The 23191-nt window shown below is 46.0% G+C and overlaps 1 protein-coding gene across 1 annotated transcript in view; it reads right to left on the reverse strand.

The window, feature by feature from the left end:
• LOC109913260 (protein Wnt-6-like) overlaps positions 1–23191 on the reverse strand; it is a 53157-nt gene that overhangs the window by 6219 nt on the left and 23747 nt on the right. Inside the window, exon 2 of the mRNA XM_020512748.2 lies at positions 11549–11850. Within this exon, the coding sequence (XP_020368337.1) occupies positions 11549–11850 (302 nt within the window). The remainder of the gene's footprint in view (positions 1–11548; positions 11851–23191) is intronic.

Here is a 23191-nt window from a genome sequence, read left to right on the forward strand (position 1 = left end):
CATGCGCTGCTGCATGGCTCTTCCCCACACGACTCTGGAGCTCACAGCCCATGCGCTGCTGCATGGCTCTTCCCCACACGACTCTGGAGCTCACAGGCCATGCGCTGCTGCGGGGCTCTTCCCGACACAGCTCTGGGGCTCACAGCCCACACCCTGCTGCATGGCTCTTCCCCACACTGTCTGGGGCTCACAGCCCACAGCCTGCTGCATGGCTCTTCCCCACACTGCTCTGGGGCTCACAGCCCACACCCTGCTGCATGGCTCTTCCCCACACTGCTCTGGGGCTCACAGCCCACAGCCTGCTGCATGGCTCTTCCCCACACTGCTCTGGGGCTCACAGCCCACACCCTGCTGCAGGGCTCACTGCTCTGGGGACTTGCTGCTGTCTCTGATGCTGAGGGGACAGAAGAAGAAGAGAAGAGAGAAAAAGAAGAGAGAAAAAAAGGAAAGGGGAAGAAAAAGAACGGGCGGAGCAGAAGAGCTCCAACAGGAGTGTCCTACTTTGGCTGCCATCTTACTCTGGGCACCCCCACTTCTGGAATATGGACACTTTTCAAGATATCACTATTTATTGTCCCAAGTTCTCTAGCTTCTACAGTAAATAATGATGCAAAATATTCATTTAGTATCTCATCCATCTTCTGTGGTTCCACACATAGATGACTTTATTAATCTTTAAGGAACACGACTCTCTCCCCAGTTATACTTTTGCCCTTAATGTTTTATAGAATCCGTTTGGACTTTTCTTAACTCTTTTTGCCAAAACTACCTCATGTTCCCTTTCTGCCCTCCTGATTTCCCTCTTGGGTATACTCCCACTGCCCTTCCACTCTTCGAAGGATTCACTCGATCCCAGCTGTCTTTCCCTGATAAATACCACCTGACCTGATATCTCTGTCTATTGACTCAGTGTCAGATTTTACATGGTTACACAATGATGAGCCCCAAGGCATGTTGCTATATCAAAGGTACTGTGTAAATACAACTTGTTGTTGTGTGTACTGTAGGTAACTGCCCAGCCTGTACGAAGGAGAAACTTTAGTTAGCACCTTTCATGACCTCAAAGGATCCCAGCAGGTTTGTTGTGTTATCAGAGGACAAGGGGGGAGAGGGGGAGGGAAGAAAGAACATTCAAAATTCAAGTCTCCAAAAAGCAGGAAGGATGCTTTAAGCAAGTTCAGTTGAACTATTGCAGGCAATCAAGAACTAGTAATCATTTTAAATGAATCCTTCACATCTGTCTTCATAAATTAGGATTGCTGGCAATTTCTAAATCAAATTATCTATGGAATCTAAAGTGAATGAGTGTGCGGTAAAGTGTGTCATGAAGAGAATTCAGTGCCTAGAGGCATCTTAAAACAGTCTGAATGCATGTTCGGATCATGAAGAAAATGGGAGAGGGACTGAGTGAAGCTCTGGTGAATGTTCCTGAGAGGGCAGTGGGTTTAGGAGTAGACAGAATCGGAGCCAGATTAATTCAAGGACAGCTAGAGAAGGGCAATACATTCTGGCTCAACCTGTGATGCCTATGCTCCATGAGTGAAATTAAAAATAATTACATTAAAAAATTGAGGAGTATAAGGTCTCACTCAACTTCCCAACCTAACCCACATTTCTCCGGTTCAAACCATTAAAACTGCAATGTTTTTATTCAGCTTTGTGCTCATGGGATGTGGGTTTTGCTGCCTAGTTGCCCTTGGTGTTGATGAGCTGCCTTCTTGAACTGTTGCAGTCACTGGAGAGTAGGTAGTTCCACAATGCTGTTAGGGAGAGTATTCCAGGCTTGTGGAACAGCGACACTGACGGACTGGTGACACGCTTCCAAGTCAGGATGGTGTGCGACTCGGAGGGGGGCATGCAGCGGGTGATATTCCAATGCAAATGCTATCCTTGTCTTTCTGAGCGCCGAAGTTCATGCGCTTGAAAGGTGCAGCTCACAAAACCTTTACACACTTTATTAATGACTTTTTTTAAAAAAAGAAAGTGAACTTGCATTTACATAGCACCCTTTGCAATTGCAAGATGTTCTACAGCATTCAGGAGTCAATTAAGTACTCCTCAAATGTAATCAACATTGTAATACTTAGACATTACAATTTTTACCACCATGTCTTAGCTTTAATAGACTGTTCCAGCAATAGTATTCTGCTTTATGGGGATATCCCAAATTTGCTCGAGGGCAGGCACCTTCCACGTGAGCATTAATTCACCCCTGATTCTCACTATTCAGATATACAGGTTGGCATCAAGATTTCTATTCTAGTGTGCTTAACATCCATAACATAGAGGGAACATGCTTGACAGCACTTCACCCCAGGAGCTGCGCCATATCAGCATAAATCTAATCAACCTCAAGACCACCAGAAGCTAGGAGCCTGCATAAAGCAATGGGTCACGCCTCACAAATCCACTGGAATCCTCTGTTTGATTAAACTCTGCATCAAAGTGAGATGAAAAGGAGCTGAGAATTAAAGGCAAGATAATTCACTGGAAGGAAAATACACCTAACAGCAGAATGGAGGTGGGGGAACTGAGAACAAGGATTCAATTGAGATGTTAGGGAAATTCTGGAATTTTGAGGACAGAGAGATGTGTAACTGTATCAGTGAATGTTCAGGGCTCTCACAGGCTCTTCCATCTGTACAGGCGAGGAGTTTGGCCAAAAACCCATGGGGGTTAACTCTCCATTCTGGAAACTTTTCTATTTTTATAGATAACCATTTTGAAAGAAAACATTTGTACCTATATCAAATCCATCAACCCATCCACTTATCTAGCTACCTATCCATCACTTATGCTTCTATCCATCCATCTATCAACTCATCAATCTATCAATCTATTTAGACAGGTTTTCATGTCTGCCTATTTACTTATCACTAGATGTTTGTGTTTAAGACATAAATACAAGTAGAACTGGGCAGATAAGTAGAGAGATAGGCAGATAGAGAGAGAGATTGGAGAAGCTGGGCCTGTAGAATTTCAAAGAATGAGAAGTGATCTCATTGAATTCTACAAAACACTTGAAAGGGACAAACTGAGTAGATGCAGGTGAAGTACTTCCCCTGGTTGGGGAGTCTAGAAACAGGAGATTTCAAAACAAGGGGGGAATGCCAGTGATGAGGAGAAATTTCTTCTCACAGAGAATAAAGAATCTTTGAAATTGTATACCCCAGAGAGTCATCGAGAATGGTTAAGGTAGGGACTGACAGATTTCTGAATCCCAATGACACAAATGGATATGGGGATTGTACAGAAAATGGCATTGATCATGGCCTGATCTGCCATGATCATACTGAATACTGGAACTAGCTCAATGGGCTGAATGGCCTCCCTTTGCTCCAATATTCCTATAGGTTGTTAAACAGGGATAAATATAAAAAAGGAAGATTTGCATTCCACAGTTTCACAGATGCCAAAGGGTTTTGCTGTCAATGAAGGATCTTTCAAAGTGTTGTCAAGATTGTAATATGGCACCTCAATTTGTACACAGCAAAATCCCAGAGAGTGTAATGATGATGATTACCCAATAGCCTATACTTTGGCAATGTCAGTCAGCACAGAACCAAAAACAAAATTGCAGTTGCTGGAAACGCCAGACAGAAAATCAGAAATTGTTGGGAAAATTTGGCAGGCCTGGCAGCATCTGTGGTGAGAAAGCAGAGTTAACGTTTCGGGTCTATGATCCACCTTCAGAGCTGAGGGTACCTGGGAAAAGATTGGTATGTATGCTGAAGAGGGGTAGGGGCGATTAGAGGGGTGGGAGCAAATGACAGGTGGAGATGGAGCCCAGACAGAGAGAAAAACATTTGGGCAGACAAAGGACTGGCCAAAGGTCAGGATGAGAGAATGAAAAGATCTCATGGGAACTGTTAATAGCTGACAGTGGTTTAGGTCAGAAGTCATGTGACACCAGGTTATAGTCCAACAGGTTTTAGAATAGAGATAACAAGGTGTAGAGCTGGATGAACACAGCAGGCCAAGCAGCATCAGAGGAGCAGGAAGGCTGACGTTTTGGGCCTAGACCTCAGGTTTTAGAATAGAATCCCTACAGTGTGGAAACAGGCCCTTTGGCCCAACAAGTCCACACCGACCCACAGAGCATCCCACTCAGACCCATTCCCCTATAAACCCACCTAATCTACACATCCCTGAAAACTATGGGCAATTTAGCATGGCCAATCCACCTAGCCTGCACACCTTTGGACTGTGGGAGGAAACCGGTTTTTTATTTGAATTCACAAGCTTTCGGAACACTGCTCCTTCATCAGGTGAAGTGGCTTCATGTGACAAAGGAGCAGCGCTCCGAAAGCTTGTGAATTCAAACAAAACTTGTTGGACTATGAACAGAAGTTGCTGGAAAAGCTCAGCAGGTCTGGCAGCGTCTTTGAAGAAAAAAAATCAGAGTTAACGTTTCGGGTCCGGTGACCCTTCCTCAGAACACCGAAAACTGGACTGTAACCGGGTGTCATGTGACTTCTGACTTTGCCCACCCCAATCCAACACCGGCACCTCCATATCATGACATGTGGTGGTTGTTTGTGGTAGCTGCCCATGTGATGACAAGGAGTGATGTGTGGGGGGATTAGAGTAAGGACATGGGTAAAGATGCTCTGGCCCTAAAATTAATGAACCTTTACCCACTACTTTGCCCATCTTCAGCACTTCTGCATCTTCAGTCAGTGCACCTGAAGCATTCATTCTGCTTTCTCTCTGCTAACTGAGGTTACTGGAGATGTTGCCCTGCACTTCCTGGTAATAGCGCGCACTGGATCTTTTCTGTCCACCTGAGAGGGCCACAGTTTATGGCCAGACCTGAAAGACAGTCCCTTGCACGATGCTGTGCCCCCTCAGTAATGCACAGCATTGGTCTCCTGGGCTTTGTTCCCGAATCTCTGGAACAGAATTCTGAACGCACAAGCTGACTAACTGAGAGGCGAGAGTCTTTCCATTGAGCCAAGGTGGGCTCGGTTACTGAGAGGTTACACAGGGGCCCAAAAACACTGTGTTCTGAGAATTCAGGGTCCTGAAGCAGAGTCATACTGAACTCAAAACGTGAACCGTGTTGCTCTCTCCCTCCATGCTGCCAGACCCGCTGAGTTTTGTCCAGCAATTTCTGGCATTGTTCATAAAATTAACAAATCTGGAATGAGCCCAGAGTTTAGAGAATTTGAAACAGAAGTAAGGACATATAAGTGATTAAAGACAGGATTGATGGGTATAAGAGTTGACAGAAATGATCAAACTATGCATGGGACATGATGGGGCTGTGGTCATGTCATTTAAGGAATGTGGTTGGTCAGCATTGAATAATGTTGAATGGATGTTAATGTGTTAGATTAATATCTTGGGTTTACCTTCAGGGCTTGGGGAGTAAATTCATATCCCTGTAGTTTTAGTCTTCTTGGAAGGTTTAGCTGCTGCAAAGTCTCTGTCCCTTTGGGCAAATAAATAATAATCTATAACTGTGCAGCGTCCATCAGAGCAAAAGGATAAGTACGACAATCTGCCTGATCTTCATTTGGAGCCTCTTTCTGTGTCGCTGTTGGAAGACTGGAGCCTAGCCTGTGTTAGCCTGAGTTGCATTAGCCACCCACCTTGGCTCCCTCCACTGTCTGGGCAAATCTAGGTGCTTTAATCTGCTCCATCAATCTTCCCATACATCAATCTCAATGTAATAAAAACCAAAAGAACTGCGGATGCTGTAAATCAGGAACAAAAACAAAGTTGCTGGAAAAGCTCAGCAGGTCTGGCAGCATCTGTGGAGGAGAAAACAGAGTTAACATTTCGGGTCGGGTGACCCTTCCTCAGAACTGATGGTGGCTGGGGAAATGTCAGTTTATATGCAGAAAATAGGGAGGTGGGTGGAGTAGGGAGTAAATGATAGGATAGAGCCCAAAGAGAGAGAAACACAGTTGGACAGACGAAGGAGTTGCTAACGATCAGGCTGGGAGGGTGAGTATTTGTTAATGGGGACTGTTAGTGACTAACAACAGGGGGTGTGTAATGGCAGGCTATGTGGTAACAAGGCCTGGTGTGTGGGGTGGGGGGCTGGGACATGGGAGAGTTTAGGCCCTAAAATTATTGAACTCAATATTGAGTCCGGAGGGCTGTAGGGTCCCCAAGCGGAAAATGAGGTGTTGTTCCTCCAGCTTGCGTTGGGCTTCGCTGGAACACTGCAGCAAGCCAGAGACAGAGATGTTGGTCAGGGAGCAAGGTGGTGCAATGAAGTGGAAGGCAACAGGTAGTTCAGGGTCTTTTTTGTGAGCAGAACGTAGATGTTTTGCAAAGCTGTCGCCAAGTCTACACTTCGTTTCCCCAGTGTAAAGGAGACCATATTGTGAGCAGCGAATGCAGTAGACTAGATTCTGTGAAGTGCAGGTGAAGTGTTGCTTCACCTGGAAGGTATGTTCGGGCCCTTGGATAGTGGGGAGGGAGGAGGTAAGTGGACAGGTGTTGCACCTTCGCTGTTTGCAGGGGAAGGTGCCGTAGGGCTGTGGGGAGGTATTGGGGTTGAAGGAAGTGTGGACCACAATGTCCCGGAGGGAACGGTCCCTGCGGAAGGCGGATGGAATATGTGTCTGGTTTGGGCATCTTGCTGGAGATGGCGGAAATGGCATCTGATGATCTTCTGGATGTGGGTGCTGGTGGAATGGTAGGTGAGGATAAGGGGAACCCTATCGCTGTTGCGGGAGGGTAGAGAAGGGATGAGGGCGGAAGTGCGGGAGATGGGTCAGACCTGGTTGAGGGCCCTGTCGACAACGGAGCTGGGGAATCCTCAGTTGAGGAAGAAGGTGGACATTTCGGAGGCTCCCTTGTCGAAGTTGGCCTCATCTGAACATATGTGATGGAGACAGAGGAACAGAGAGAATGGGATGGAGTCTTTACAGGAAGTGGGGTGTGAGGATATATAGTCCAGGTAGCTGTGGAAGTCAGTGGGTTTGTAATGGATATTAGTGGCCAGGCTATCCCCAGAAATGGAAACAGAAATGTCGAGGAAGGGAGGGGAGGAGTCAGAGACAGACCAGGTGAAAGTGAGGGCAGGGTGGAAATTGGAGGCGAAGTTGATGAAGTTTTCCAATTCCAGACGAGAGAGGGAAGCAGCACCGATGATATCATCGATGTATCGGAGAAAGAGTTGTGGGTGGGGGCCAGAATAGGACTGGGACAAGGAATGTTCCACGTACCCCACGAAGAGACAGGCATAACTAGGGTCCATGCGGGTACCCATGGCAACCCCTCTTACCTGAAGTAAATGAGAGGAGGAGTTGACGTTATTGAGGGTGAGGACAAGCTTTGCCAAGCGGAGGAGGGTGGTGGTGGGTGGGGATGGTTCAGGTCTTTGCTCCAGGAAGAAGCGGAGAGCCCTAAGGCCTTTCTGGTGGGGAACGGATGTGTAAAGGGATTGCACATCCATGGTAAAGAGGAGGTGGCTCAATCACTCGGACGTAGATCATTCTCAACATGCCTTGCACTATAAGTGAGGAATGAAAGGATTCAATAGGGTACGGGTACGGGAATCTTCCATCTCCGGGTGAGACCAGAACTGGAGACCATCAGGTAACAGAATCACAAGAAAGATTTTATTTCCTTTATCCAGAGAGTGAAGACAATGTGGACCTTGCAGGGAGCAGTTGAGAAGAATAACATCGATATGTTTAAGATGAAGCTTGCTAAACATATTGTAGAGAAAGGAATAGAAAGATATAGAACTGTGGTGAGATAAATCAGGGTGGGAGGAAGCCCGTGTGTTGCATCAATACAACATGAACCAGCTGGGCCGAATGGCCGCTTTCTCTGCTGTAAATAATTTGAAAAGCTTTATGATGTGCTCCACCATACAATAAAGGTGAAGTGTTCAAATGACCCTAATAATAAGACTGCCCAACATGTAATTAATATATAAAGAAGGTCTTTTGCGTCATAATCACAGAGCACAGAGTGAGGCCATTTAGCACATCATATCTATATCAAATTGAGCCTAGGTCTCTACCCCTTTATGTCACAGGACAATACAGTTGCTAAGACATAACAGAGAGCGTCACAAACTCATTGTTTGATATAAGGATTTTTTTTTTATTCATTCACAGGATGAAGGCGTTGCTGGCCAGGCCAGAATTTATTGCCCATCCCTAACTGTCCAGAGGGCAGTTACGAGTCAACTACATTGTTGTGGGTCTGCAGTCACATGTAGGCCAGACCAGGTAAGTATGGCAGTTTCCTTCCCTAAAGGACATGAGTGAACCAGCTGGGAGTTTCCCCGACAATCAACAAAGGGTTCATGGTCATCATTAGACTCTTAATTCCAGGCTTTGTTTGTTGAATTCAAATTCCACCATCTGCCATGGCAGGATTCAAACCCAGCCCCCCAGAACATTACCTGTGTTTTTGGAGTAACAGTCCAGTGATAATGCCACTAGGCCATTGCATCCCCTGCATGATTTATCATTCGCTTATTTTCTATGAGCGCTTCTGTTGAGTCATCTGGTCTCAGATGTCTGGTAGTTATGGTAACTACGATTGGTAAAGGTGACTTGCCTGTGTCCTACACAATTAGCAAGTAATGGAGGGACCGAGTGATCGGTGTTACTCTGGCATGCATTGATGGGACAAATGCAGGAAAGAGTCTCAGGAGAAAGACTGACTTCCGTCCTTAGCTATTCAACCTGTTGAACCTCTTTTGTGATTCAGTTCATTGCTGACTTATCTGTACCTTCCTCCATTGACACTCCTGAGCTGGAGTCTGACGCTGGGGTGTAACAACAAGAATTGGTCAATTAAAATCTCTCGAGCCTATTTTGCCACCAAATAAAATCATGGGTGATCTTTAATCTAACCTGATAGACCAGCCTTTTCCCCCATCTCTTAATGAAGAGCCCTTTGGCCCATCGAGTCCATCCAACCTAATTCAATTTTTCAGCATTTGGCCCATAGCCTCAAATGTTGTGACATCTTAACTGGGTAATGTCACTGGGCTAGTAATCCAGAGACCAATGTAAATAATATAGAAATGTAGAAAATAGAAACAGGAGTAGACCATTTGATCCTTTGAGCTTGTTCTACCAATCAATATGATTATGGCTGATCATCAACTTATTATCCTAATCCTGCCCACCCCATATCCCATGATCCCTTTAGCTACATGAGCTATATCCACTTTGAAAACACATAATGTTTTGATCGTAGATAATAAAGAAAAAAATTTTCTGAAGAAGGGTCCCGACCCAAAACATCAGCTTTCCTGCTCCTCTGATGCTGCCTGGCCTGCTGTGTTCATCCAGCTCCACACTGTGTTATCTCTGACTCCAGCATCTGCAGCTCTTGCTATCTCAATGTTTTGGTCCCAACCGCTTTCTGTGGTAGTGAACTCCAAAGGCTCACCACTCTCCGGGTGAAGAAATTTCCCCTCATCTCAGTCCTAAAAGATCTACCCTTTATCCTTAAACTATGACCCCTGGTTCTGAACTTCCCCACCATTGGGAACATCCTTCCTGCATCTAACCTGTCTAGTCCTGTCAGAATGTTATAGATTTCAATAAGATCTTCCCTAATTCTTCCAAATTCTAGTGAACATATCCTAACTTGACTCAATCTCTCCTCATGTCAGTCCTGTTATCCCAGGAATCTAATTGGTAAATGTTGCACTTCTTTCATAGCAAGAACATCTTTTCTCAGATAAGGAGGTCAAAATGCTCTCATTCATATCCTGTATAATTGCAGCAAGGCATTCTTGTTCCTGTACTCAAATCCTCTCACTATGAAGGCCAACATACAGTTTGTCTTCTTTACTGCCTGCTGCACCTGCATGCTTACAGTGACTGGTGCACAAGGATACCCAGGTCTCATTGAACATTTTACAGTCTCAGTTTATAGTCATTCAAATAATGTGATCTACAGACATGAGTTCACATCCCACCATCAGTGGGGTGTGGTGGGGGCATGGTGGCTCAGTGATTGGCACCGCTGCCTCACGGCACCAGGGACCCAGGTTCAATTCCACCCTCGGGCAACTGTCTGTGTAGAGTTTATACATTCTCCCCATGAATGTGTGGGGTTTCCCCTCACAGTCCAAAGATGTGCAGGCTAGGTGGATTGGCAATGGGAAATGCCGGGGTATAGGGTAGGAGGGTGGGATGCTCTTCAGAGGGTCAGTATGGACTCAATGGACCAAATAACCTGTTTCCGCACTGTAGGGATTCTATGAATAAGATCTGGAAGTGAATGTCACTCTCAGTAACAGCAATTATGAAATTGCTGTCAAAATCTCTCTAGTTCCCTAATGTTGTTCAGTGAAGGAAATCTGCCCTGTTTACCTGATCTGGCCTACTTTTCCTCGGGCAGCCCCTCGAGGATGGAGTATGCATTTCCTCCACTCTGGAGGTATGTTTCCTTAGGTGACTATGTTGTCCACACCCTGTGCCATGGATAGAGAAAACGTGATGGGTGGGTGAGTGGGGTACTTGGGTTTTGCACACCCACTTTGCACTGTGCATGCATGACCACTGCCTTGACCTCTCAAGCAAAGACGTGAGCAGGGAAGAACAGGAGGCCACTCGGCCGTTTGGGCCTACTCCACCATTCAATAACATCATGGCTAATCTGATTTCAAACTCAATTCTACATTCCTGCATATCTCCCAATAATCTTTCATCCCCTTGGTCATCAAGAATCTGTTAGAGATCGTTGGCACCTTTGCAAATGCCGACATACGATGCCAGACCCACAGTGATATGGCTGCCCTCTGAAATGATTATTAAGCTGCTCAGTTCGAGGGCAGTTAGGAATGGCTACCAAATGCCTGTGCTGCCAACCACCCTTGTCTTTGGAGTTCATTTCCTTACAAGACAGTGGAAGCAGAGTCTATGAGTATCTTTAAGACAGAAGTGGATGGATTCTTGGTTAGCAAGAGGGTGAAAGAGTCATAGAGTCACACAGCACTGAAACAGGCCCTTTGACCCAACTCATCCATGCTGACCAGGTTTCCTAAACTTAGATAGTCCCATTTGCCTGTGTTTGGCCCACATCCCTCTAAGCCTTTCTGTTTCATGGACCTTCTTTTTAAATGTTGTAACTGTACTGGCATCTACTACTTCCTCTGACTGCTCATTCCATAGACGCACCACCCTCTGTGTGAAAATGTTGCCCCTTGGTTCCCTTGTGAATCTTTCCCCTCTCACCTTAAACACATGCCCTCTCGTTTTGAACTTCCCTACCCTGGGGAGAAGAACTCAGCTATTCACCCTGTCCATGCCCCTCATGATTTTATAATGCTCTACATGGTCATCCATGAACCTGCTATGCTTCGGGGGAAAGGTCCCAGCCTCTTCGTATTGGAGGTTTGTAGGAATGTGGAGTTGAGGTTACAAGCAGGTCAGCCATGATCTTACTAAATGACAGGGCTGTCTCGAGGGGCTGAATGGCCTACAACTGCCACTAATTAAAGCCTCTCGCTCAACTTTACAAAGACCAGTGTCGCATCCTGTGTGCTGAGCAACAGAAAGCCAAAGGCCACCCAGCCTGAACTGAAAGGAAAGCAGCAAGAATGACTCACCAGCCTTCCAGCCTCGTTGTTGTGCAGGTCCACCAGCGTCCTTATGTCGCTCTTGCCCTTTTTCTTCCTGGCGTCCATGAACTGCTTGGATTTCTCATAGCCGAACTCCACGTCATCGCCGCAGCCTCCCCACTCCCAGGCTGTGCCCTCTGTCCTGGTGCCCGCGCCAGGCAGCGGGGGAGAATGGTTGCGGGACCTGTCACAACCGCACTGTAGCAGCTCACCCATGCTGCAAGCCTGAGTCACAGTGTGCGTCACGCCAGCGGAGGTGATGGCATACACAAAGGCCGTCTCCCGGATATCTGTGTGTGTGAGAGACGGAGTGGGGCACGGGGAGGGTAGAGGGGACAGCAAAGATCATAGAGGGTTACCGAGTGATACAACAGTGGCATACCCAACAAACCCCAACCAACCTAACAGAAACTTTCCAAAGTGCTTCCCTGGAACACAGTCAAATAAAACAATCAGAGATCGAAGGGACAGAATCAGAAATTGCTGGAGAAACTCAGCAGGTTTGGCAGCATCTGTGGAGAGAAAGCAGAGTTAATGTTTCAGGTCTGGTGACCCTTCTTCAGAACTCCAGCATCAGTAATTCTTTGGTTTTTTGGTTCAGGGATCAATATGGGGGAAATAGTATCCATTCCCTCCACTACTGATGCTCAGTAGCAGCAGTGTGTACTATCTACAAGATGCACTGCAGAAATTCACTATAGATCCTCAGACAGCACTTTCCAAACCTACGATCACTTCCAACTAGAAGGACGAAGGGCATAAGATATTTGGGAACACCAACCACCTCCAAGGTCCCCTCCAAGTCACTCACCATCCTGACTTGGAAATATATCGCTGTTCGTTCACTGTCGCTGGGTCAAAATCCTGGAATTCCCTCCCTCCCTAATAGCATTGTGGGTCAACCCACAGCAGGGGGACTGCAGCGGTTCAAGAAGGCAGCTTACCACCATTTTCTCAAGGGCAACTAGGGATGGGCAAGAAATGCTGGGCAGCCAGCGACACCCACATCCCACAAATGAATAGAAGAAAAGTAAAGTGGGAACAGGCTATTGAGTTGGATGATCAGCTATGATCATATTGGATGGTGCAGCAGGATCGAAGGGCTGAATGGCCTACTCCCGCTGCTATTTTCTAATCGACATGTCCAGAGATGTTATCACACGCCGCGGAACAAGAAGGACTTGAATCCAGGCCTCCTGGCTCAGAGAGACGGACACTACCATTGCATCATGAGATTCCCTGCTTCTGTTTTCTAGGCTTCAGTGTTTAAATCGGCTCATTGGTTTAGAGGTACAATTCTTACTTTGGAGTGAGTTGGCAAATAATTTACAAGAGGTCTTGTGTTCATTTCCTGCAAGGGCCTTCACATTACTGTTAAGGTTGAGCCATTAATTATGCAGAAGGCAGTGATAGACAGATTTTTAACCAGTGAGGGAATCACAGATTATTGGGAAAAGGCAGGAAAGTGGAGTTGAAGATTATCAGGTCAGCCTCAATCTCACTGATGATGCAGCAGACTTAATGGGCTGAATGGCCTACTCCTGCTCCTATGTCTATAGTCTTATAATGAAATATTCAACTGCTGATCCATCACCAAACAAAGATGATCTGTTGATGTACCTCTATTTTTGCGTTAGCTCGCGGTGCACAAATTGATTGCTTTGTTTTCTTCATTAAAGGAGCAACCACACTACAAAAGCTTTTCATTAATTGTGGGATGCTTTGCTTCCATTTACTGCCTGTCCCTAATTGCCCATGAGGAGGTAGTGATGAGCTACCTTCCTAAACTGATGCAGTCCATTTGGTGAAGAGACACCCACAGTGCTGTTATGGGAGGGAGTTGCAGGATTTTGACCCAGCGACACTGAAGTCAGGATGGTGAGTGGTTTAGAGAGGAACTTGCAGGGGGCGGTGTTCCCAGGTATCTGTTGCCCCTTGTCCTTCTAGATGGGAAAGGTCATGGGTTTGGAATGTGTTGTATAAGGATCTTTGGTGAATTTCTGCAGAATGCCTTGTACATAGTACACATGTCAGTGGTGGAGGGAGTGGATGTTTGTGGAGGTAGTGCCAATCAAGCCGGCTGCTTTGTCCTGGATGGTGTCAAGTTTCCTGAGTGTTGTTGGAGCTGTACCCATTCAGGCAAGTGGAGAGTATTCCATCACACTCCTGACTTGTGCCTTGTAGATGGTGGACAGGTTTTAGGGACCCAGGAGATGAGTTACTCACTGCAGGATTCCTAGCCTCCAACTTGCTTTTGTAGCCACAGTATTGATATGGCTCATCCAGTTCATTTCATGGTCAATGCAGGCAGATGACCCCTTAGTTCCCCAGTAATAATACTGTGGTAGCTCCATTCATAACAATGCAATTGCATTGTGTAAAACCTTAACAGAATTAATCTGAAAGCATGCGGGGTTAGGATGGTGACCTGAAGATTTGCCAGGGGAGCAAGATTTAAGGAACATCTTCAAATGTAGAGAGAAGGTACAGAAATTTTGGGGAAGAGAGTTGTGAGCGTGGGGCCCAGGCAGCTGAATCCCCAGCCAACAACAGTGCAGTGATGGACACTAGGAATGCTGAAGAGGTCAGAATTGGAGGAATGCAGAGATTCCAATGGATCGTAGGAGATAGGAGTGGGAAAAGGAAGGTCAAGCAACTCAAGCATGAGAATTTAGTTGCTTTTCTGTGTTGCTGCTATCACAGATATGATTGAAGATGCGAGCAGTTTTATAACAGAATATGCAGCAGACGATGCAGAGATAATGGTTTCTTACAGTATTTATCCCACAGATGGAGCTGTAAAACATACAGTTTACATCCAAAGATGATGTTATGTCAATACCATTGAACCAGTAATCCAGAGGCCCAGGCTAATGTTCTGGGAATGAGTTCAAATCCCACCAATCTTGTTGATGGGATTCATATTCAATATAATGCTATTCTTTGTCATGGTAACCCTTGAAAGTGTCCTTCATTGTTGCAAAATAACCCCATCTGGTTCACTAACCTCCTATAAGGAGAGAAATATGCCATCCTCAACTGGTCTGTCCTAAATGTGACTCGGGAGAGACAATGGCCTCGTGGTATTATCGCTAGACTGTTAACCCAGAAACTCAGCTAATGTTCTGGGGACCTGGATTCAAATCCCGCCACAGCAGATGGTGGAATTTGAATTCAATAACAAGAATCTGGAACTAAGGATCTAATGATGACCATGAAACCATTGTCATATATCAGGGAAAACCCATCTGGTTCACTGATGCCCTTTAGGGAAGGAAACTGCCATCCTTACCTGGTCTGGCCTACATGTGACTCCACAACCCACAGCAATGTGATTGACTCTTAACTGCCCTCTGGGCAACTGGGGATGGGCAATGTATTCTGGCTGAACCAGAGATGCCCACATCTCTTGAGTAAATTGAAAACAAAACTCCGCACCTCGAGCAATGTGGTACACTCTTAAGTGTTCTCAAAGGCAATCAGGGACAGTCAATTACTTACCTGCAACATCCACACCCCATGAGTAAACTAAAAATGAGAACTAGAGGAGGCAATTATTTGGGGAAATGACTGAGTGGGACTATTTCCCCCAGCTTCGGGAAAAGGAATGCACCGTACAAACAGCACAGGAATACAGGCCATTTGGACCTATTGACCCGTGCTGCTGTTTAAGTTCTACAACAGCTTCCTCTGTTCTATTTACCTCTTTGCATCCTGACCCACATCCCTCTATCCTTTTCCTCCTTATACATCAGGTCACCTCTACATCTCCTCTACCTCCAGCTACATCTAAGCAATCTGCTTCAGCCATGCCACATGGCAGCAAGTTCCCCACCCTCTTGCTGCTCTGGACTGATTTGGTTCAAATCTCTTTCATTTCTATCTTTTTTATCAGCGTACAACGCAAGTGGAAACAGCTTCCCCATGTCCACCTTATCAAAGCCATATGGAAGCTTTCAGACAGAGGTAGATGGTTGTGTACTGATATCGACACTGGACTAGTAATCCACAGGCCCAGCCTTATGCTCTGACGGAGAAAGGATTCAAATTCTGCCAGCCACTGAACTTCATTTCAATTCATAAATCTGGAATTTGACACTAGTCTCAGAGAAAATGATTGCAAAACAATTGTGATAGAAATCCATTTAGTTCACTAATGCCCTTTCGGGAGGGAGATCTATTATCCTGACCTGGTCTGGTTGATCTGTGATTCCCAAACCTACAGCCATAGCAAATAGGAGTAGGCCATTCAGCCCCACTCCATCACTCAATACAATCAAGGCTGTTCATCCAACTCAGTCCCCTGTTGCTGTTTTCTCTCCCATTGTGCATTACTTCCAGTTTAGGGATGGAAAATAAATAATGGCCTTGCCAACAACATGCATATTCCATGAAAAGGATATTTTATAAAAAGATCACAGTTAAATCTCCTCCTTTGTCTAGCTACAATCTTTCCTTGCAGTGTTCTAGCCACCAGAATTATTTCTAGACTCCATGAATGATCCACTGTGGTTACTGTGAAAGGAGATGCGATACCTTCACTTAGCTTGCAAGAATGGGCTGCCAGTTGGTTTGGAGGTGCATACCTTTGTTGGAACTTGCAAATACTACAATTGACCCCTCCCCCTGCTCTCGGCGGCTGGTTCTCTTTTGGTACTGCCTGAGATTTCGTCCCTCTCATTGTGCCCCAGGCTAAAACCAGCCCAGCTGACCTGACCTTGACTTGAACCCTTGGATCCAGACAGTGTGTGTTGGCCCGAGACACAGTGCACCCTAGGAAGTAGAGAATGTCTCTCACTCCCTCTCTCTCTCTCTCTCGATTCACATGAATGCTGACCTGAGCCACATATCAACATTTATTCCCATCCACTATGGAGCAGAGTGTGTAGTCTGGCTAGAATTCTCTTTGCCCCTTGAACTGAAATGGCCTGCATCTGTACTTTTAGACTGCGATGGGACAGGGAAGGGAGGGAATGCAGCCATCTCCCACTTCAAGGCACGTGTGCTGTGTCCTTTGGCCACACAGGGGCCGTGACTGGAACCTGTTTTATCTAGGCCTGCAGATAAAAGTCTACACCGCAAGTTACCAATATCTAACCCCCTTTCGTAATCAGAGCCCAGTAACAGGCAGCAATGGAAGTGGAACGGGTACAAACTTGCTTCCAGTCCTAAACATGCATTTTTCAAGATGTGAAAAATGGATGGGTCAAGGGTCGGTGAGCAGGATATGCCAATTCCTCCTGAACGGGACGTGTAAAGATAGCCTCTGGTGCATCCATGCCATTAACTCTGGTACATTGATAAGGCGACTTAAATACAGTGGAACGCTTTTAAGTAGCACCTGGGAGCGCGGTGTGAGTGAGTGATTAGCTCACTGGAGCCAGACTGTCTGCAATTTGAACACTGCGGCATCCCCCAGCTCGGCCATTCTGCTCACACCACCCCCCCTCCACACCCACCATCCACCACACATCACCAATTCCACTGCCCACCTCCACCTCCCACAACCCACAACAATCAGCATCACCCCACAGCACGTTTCCCCCACCACCAACCCCGCAACTTCCTTTCCTGTAGCCGTCCTTCCTGACTGTGTTCCATTCAGGCAAGCTAATAATGTGGCAAATGTCACCTCACTGAGTGCCCACCTTTATGTGGGTAAAGTATAGTCAAGGTGCCGATCTATCAAGGTGCTGATATACGTGGGCAGAATCTTATGGCTTTTCTGGCCCAACAGGTCCTGAATCCACATTATTTTGCCTTTATGCCTCATCCTGGATGGCGTCAAATGTCTTGAGTGTTGTTGGACCAGGCAGATGGGGAGTATTCCAGCACATTCCTGTCTTGTGCCTTGTAGATGTTGGACAGGTTTTGCGGAGTCAGAAGGTGAATTAGTCACTGCAGTATTCCTAGCCTCTGGCCTGCTCTTGTAGCCATTTACATGGCAAGTCCAGTTCAGTTTCTAATCAATGTTAACCCCCAGGATGTTCATAGTGGGACATTCAGTGAGGGTAATGCCATTGAATGTCAAGGCATGATGCTTGGGTTAAAATTGGTCACATTGGAAGCAGTCCCAAGGTTCCCCTGCCCAAGATTTTACTCAAGAAGTGGACAGCCAGCCTCAAATGCCTGGATGAGACAGACTGATGGTGAGATAAGGAGGTGCCTCCTTTATATGCTACGCTGTGCCCATCAGAGGCCATTGCCCAAGGTAGCTCTCCCCACCCAGGGTTTACCCTCCACCCTCATGATACTGATCCCCAACACCTGCCTTCCCTGACCCTGGTGAAACCTCTAATTTGCCTTCCAGCTTGGCTCCACCACTGTCTTCCACACCAGGATAGCCTGAAGTTCCAACAACAACCACAGCTCCCAGTGGCACTGCGGAGCCCGAGAGAGCTGCTGGCCCTCTGATTGGCCAGCAGCGCTTAGAGATAGGATCTCTTCTCCAATGGAGACCCATCACATGCCCTTTGAAAACTTAAGCAGCATTAAATAGTCATGGGGCAATCTGGCCGAACAAGGGGGGCTCATCACCAACTTCCACGTCAAGAGCAGGTCAGGAGCCTCACCCCTCAGTCTAAAATTCAGTCCATCATGTAATTAGTAAGGGAAGAGGCTGTCAGTGGTACTGTCTCCCACTGTGCAAATTTCTCTCCAAGACAGCAGTTGAAGATAGAATCATAGGGTCCCTACAGTGTGGAATCAGGCTGTTCAACCCATCCAATCCACACCGACCCTCTGAAGAGCATCCCACCCAATCCCCGTAACCTTGCATTTCTCATGGCTAATCCACACAGCCTGCATATCTTTGGACTGTGGGAGGAAACCGGAGCACCCAAAGGAAACCCATGCGCTCACAGGGAGAACGTGCAAACCCCACGCAGACAGCCATCCAAGAGTGGAATCGATCCCACGTCCCTGGTACGGTGAGGCAGCAGTGCTAACCACTGAGCCACCGTACCAATAGGAATAGGGAAATTGATACACAATAAAGTTTGGGCTGATAAGTAGCAAGAGATATTCACACTGCACAAGAGCCAAACAATGACTAACGCCAATAAGAGAGAACCCAAATATCACACCTTGACAGTCATTGGCATTACCCTCTCTGAATGCCCCACACTGGGGGGTTTAACATTGACCAGGTACTGAACTGGACTCACCACATAAACACTGTGGCTACCAGAGCAGATCTGAGGCAAGGAATCCTGCAGTGAGTAACTCACCTCCTGACTCCCCAAAGCCTGCCCACCAGGTACAAGGCATAAGTCAGGAGTGTGATAGAATACTCCCCACTTGCCCAGCTGGGGGTAAGCTCTAATAACACTGAGGAAGCTCAACAATGTCCAGGATAAGGTTTAAAAGCAAAATACTGCGGATTCTAGAGATCTGAAACAAACACAGAGACTATTGGAGAAACCCAGCAGGTCTGACAGCATCTGAGGACAGACAAATAGAGTTAACGTTTCAAATACAGTTCTGAGGAAGAGTCATAATGGACTTGAAACGTTAACTCTGTTTCACTTTCCACAGATGCTGCCAGGCCTGCTGAGTTCCTCCAATATTCTCTGTGTTTGACCCAGAACAAAGCTTGATTGGTATTAATATCCCTCTCACCCCAACACTGGCATCAATGTGCACCATCTACTAGATACAATACAGCATAATTTTATGGATTTCACATCATCCCTCAGCCCCAGTCTCCATGAGGAAAGAGACCCTACCTATTCATCACTTTTTTTGAAATGTATGAAAGATAATTTCTTCCAAAAGACATCACCTCCAACAGTTCAGGACTCTATCAGTACTGTCTGGATTATGTTTGTGATATAGTCGTAACATCATTGGGCTTGATATTCAGAAGCCAAAATAAAATTACAGAACTAATATCTGGAATGGGCTGCTTTTTTAGTGGGGACAGGTTGGACAGAATTGGCTTGTATCAGCTGGAGTTCAGAAAAGTAAGAGTGGACTTGTTTGAAACATATAAAATCCTGAGTGGTCTTGACAGGGTGGGTGTGGAAAAGATGCTTCCTCTTATGGAAGAATCTTGAATGAGAGATCACTGTTTAAAATCAGGGGTAACCCATTTAGGACAGAGATAAGGAGTGTTTTGATATGTGCTGTGGATAAAGGGGAGCCCATTGATGGACTGTATTTAGATTCCCAAAAGGCATTTGACAAAGTGTCACATAGAAGTTCATTATCTGAAGCAGGAGCCCACAGCGTGGAGGGTAACATATTACCATGGATAGATGGTTATCTGGCTTTCCAGAAGCAGTGAATATGCAGAAATAGGGCTTTGTCAGATCAGCAGGACGCAATGAGTAGGTCCTGCAGGAGTCTGTGCTGAGCTCTCAACATTTTACCATTTATACGAATGTATGAATTGATAGCAGGGTGGCTAGATTTGCAGATAACACAGCAAAATGTAGGAAAGTGTGCAGTGAAGATAACATGACGAAGGTGAAGACCGAGACAGATTGGTTTCCTTATTTTAGGAAGGGTGTAAATACTTTGGATGTGATTCCAAGTAGATTTACTCAATTGATATCTGGAATGATTGCATTGTCTATTGAGGATAGTTTGGACAGGCTGGGCTTGTTCTCACGGAAGTGTAGGAGACTGAGGAGTGACTTAGTTGAAGTTTATCAGATCCTCATTGGTCTTGACAAGGTGGATGTGGAAAGGATGTTTCCTCTTGTGAATGAGCCCAGAGCTAGGTGACACTGTTTAAAACTTAGGGCTCACTTTTGTAGGACAGAGATGAGGGGATTTTTTTTTTCTCAGAGGAATGTACAACTTTGAAACTCTCTGCTTCAGAAGATGTTGGAGGTGGGTCATTGATTATTTTTTATGATGGAAGAAGGAAAATACTCATTTGACAAGGATTCAAAGGTTACCGTGGTTGGATGAGAATGTGGAATTTGGAAACAATCACATCAGCCGTGATCTTACTAAATGGCAGAACAGGCTTGAAGGGCCAAATTGCCTACTTCTGTTCCTATTTTTGATGTTCTGAGATTCCAGCCTGGAACCTGAGCACATGGTCATGTTTGACACTTCAATGGAGTAGTGGATGGAGTCCTGCACTGACAAATGTTCAGTCTTTCAGATTCTTAGAGAAAAAATATAGGAACAAGACTAGGCCATTCGGCCCTTTGAGCCTGCTCCACCATTCAATAAATTTTGGTTGATCATCCAACACAGTCCCCTCTTCCTGTTTTATCCTCTCACCCTTTGATCCCGTTAGCCCTAAGAACGATATCTAACTCTTTCTTGAAAACTTTCAATATTTTGACCTCATCTGCTTTCTGTGACACAGAATTCCACAGGCTCACCACTTTCTGGGTGAGGACATTTCTCCTCATCTCAGTCCTAAATGGCTCACCCCACACTCTTAGACTGTGACCTCCAGTCCCGGACTTCCCTATCATTGGAAACATCCTTCCTGCACTTACCCTGTCTCGTCCTGTAAGAATTTTATAGGTTTCCATGTGATCCTTGTTATTCTTCTAAGTTTTAGTGAAATATAGTTCTAATTGATCCAATCTCCCTTCATACTTCAATCTTGCCATCCCAAGAATCTATTTTGTCAATTGGCTGTAAACATCCCTTTATACAATTTAAAGAAAAGCCTCAGAAATAGGTCTGGTATTTTGACCATTATTTATCCTCCAACTCTGTCCCTTGAGGTACCATGCCCTGATTTATAAGAACGGTTTCAGGAATGAGAAACTTCAGCGATGAAGAGAGACTGAAGATGTTAGGACTGTTCACCCTGAAAAGGAGAGTCCTGAAAGGAGATTTGACAGAGGTTTTAAACATCATGAGAAAACTGAACAGGGTAAATGGGGAGAAACTGCTCATAAAAGAAAGGGTAGTGTGAGAAAAATCTTTTTCACACTGCAAATTGTTAGTGTCTGGAATGCACTGCCTGGAAATGTGGTGGAGGCAGATTCGATTGAGGCATCAAGAGGATATTGGATTTTTATTTGGATACCAATGGTGTAGAGATAAGGGAGAAAGGCAGGAGACTGGCAGTATGTAATAGAGCTGGTGCAGTCATGATGGGCTGAATGGCCTCCTTCTACACCATAATAACAATCTGGTGAGCTCTTTCTCGAAGGATCACACCCTAAGAGGACATTGGTAACCATGGAATCCATCAGTTTGGTCCATAATTTTGCTTGGCTAAGTACCACAGTGGTTTTGTACAGTAGCTGACCAGGAAGCTCTCCCGCTTTGACTGCCCTCACAAGACCTTCTCACAGATTCCCTAACCTCGCATCACTAAAATGAAATCAAATTCTCTGGCCAATTGCCGTTTGTGGCATCTTGCTGTGCACAGATTGACTGCCATGGATCCCAGTTACATCAATGACTACAGTGTATGAGAGGATGGCTATGACATATGACTACAGACCAGCACTGTGATTATGGGTAGCATCTTGTTGAGACATGGGGAATCGTTTGGGGGGAGGTGGGGTTGGTGCAGTAGGACGGGTAAGGTTATGCCAGTCAGGCAGAGAGAGCGGCGCTGCCTCTTCCAGTGAAACCACAGGCCAATCAGGTAGTGGAGAGACCACTGGTGAACAGACACCTGGAACCAAGTACCCAGGGCACGGGCACTGCCCCAACCAGGGTCTCTTGGTCAGCTCTTGAGCTTGGCAGTGCCTGTTGGCAGGATCGTGGAGACGGCTAAGAACGAAGGAAGGTTAAACGTGATGTATTCCTTTTATTCCTTTATTCATTCACTGGATGAGGGTGTCTCTGGTCAGGCAGCATTTATTGCCCATCCCTAATTGCCCAGAGGGCAGTTAAGAGTCAACCACATTGCTGTGGGTCTGGAGTCACATGTAGGCCAGACCAGGTTAGGATGGCAGTTTCCTTCCCTAAAGGACATTAGTGAACCAGGTGGGTTTTTGCCAACAGTCAACAATGGTCATCATTAGACTCTAATTCCAGATATTTTTGAATTCAAATTCCACCATTTGCTGTGGCAGGATTTGAACCCAGGTCTCCAGAACATTATCTGGGTCTCTGGATTAACAGTGCTGTGGTAAGGCCATTGCCTCCCCTAATTGGAGGGAGGATAGGGGTTCCCAGTGAGTTGGGAATCACTGGGAAAGAGTCAGCAAAAGCAAGGGCCAGAGCTAGCTCTCAGTGAGGAAGCCCTTACTTGATATACAGTCCCTCAGTCAGGTACTGATAACCTTTCCCCTACACTCCCCACCACACCCCCGCCCAGTCAAAGTGACTGTGGGACACCAACTAATGGGAAAATCACACGGCAATGGGACCATTGAATCTGGATAAATCCAGCAGCTTCCTGAAGCCTTTAAGTGGACTTTAATTGGCTACTCAAGAGTCTCAATTGGCTGTGGGGCAGGTAAACTGACTGCAATGGAGGTGGCGAAAGCAGCAAGGACTGGGGACGCTCCTATCCCAGCTCATTAAATGGTCTTCCTGCCTCCAAACCCGCCAGCACTAGGAGAGGAAGAAATTACTGCTATTACTTGGAGTACAAACAGACAGTGGTGGAAAAGCTCAAAGGGTCTATGGCAATCTGTGGAGAGAGAGAGAGAGAGAAACTGCATTCACGTTTCCAGTCCAACATGGCTTTTC

The sequence above is a fragment of the Rhincodon typus genome, chromosome 7 (assembly GCF_021869965.1).
Source record: "Rhincodon typus isolate 14 chromosome 7, sRhiTyp1.1, whole genome shotgun sequence".
Taxonomy (NCBI): Eukaryota; Metazoa; Chordata; class Chondrichthyes; order Orectolobiformes; family Rhincodontidae; genus Rhincodon; species Rhincodon typus.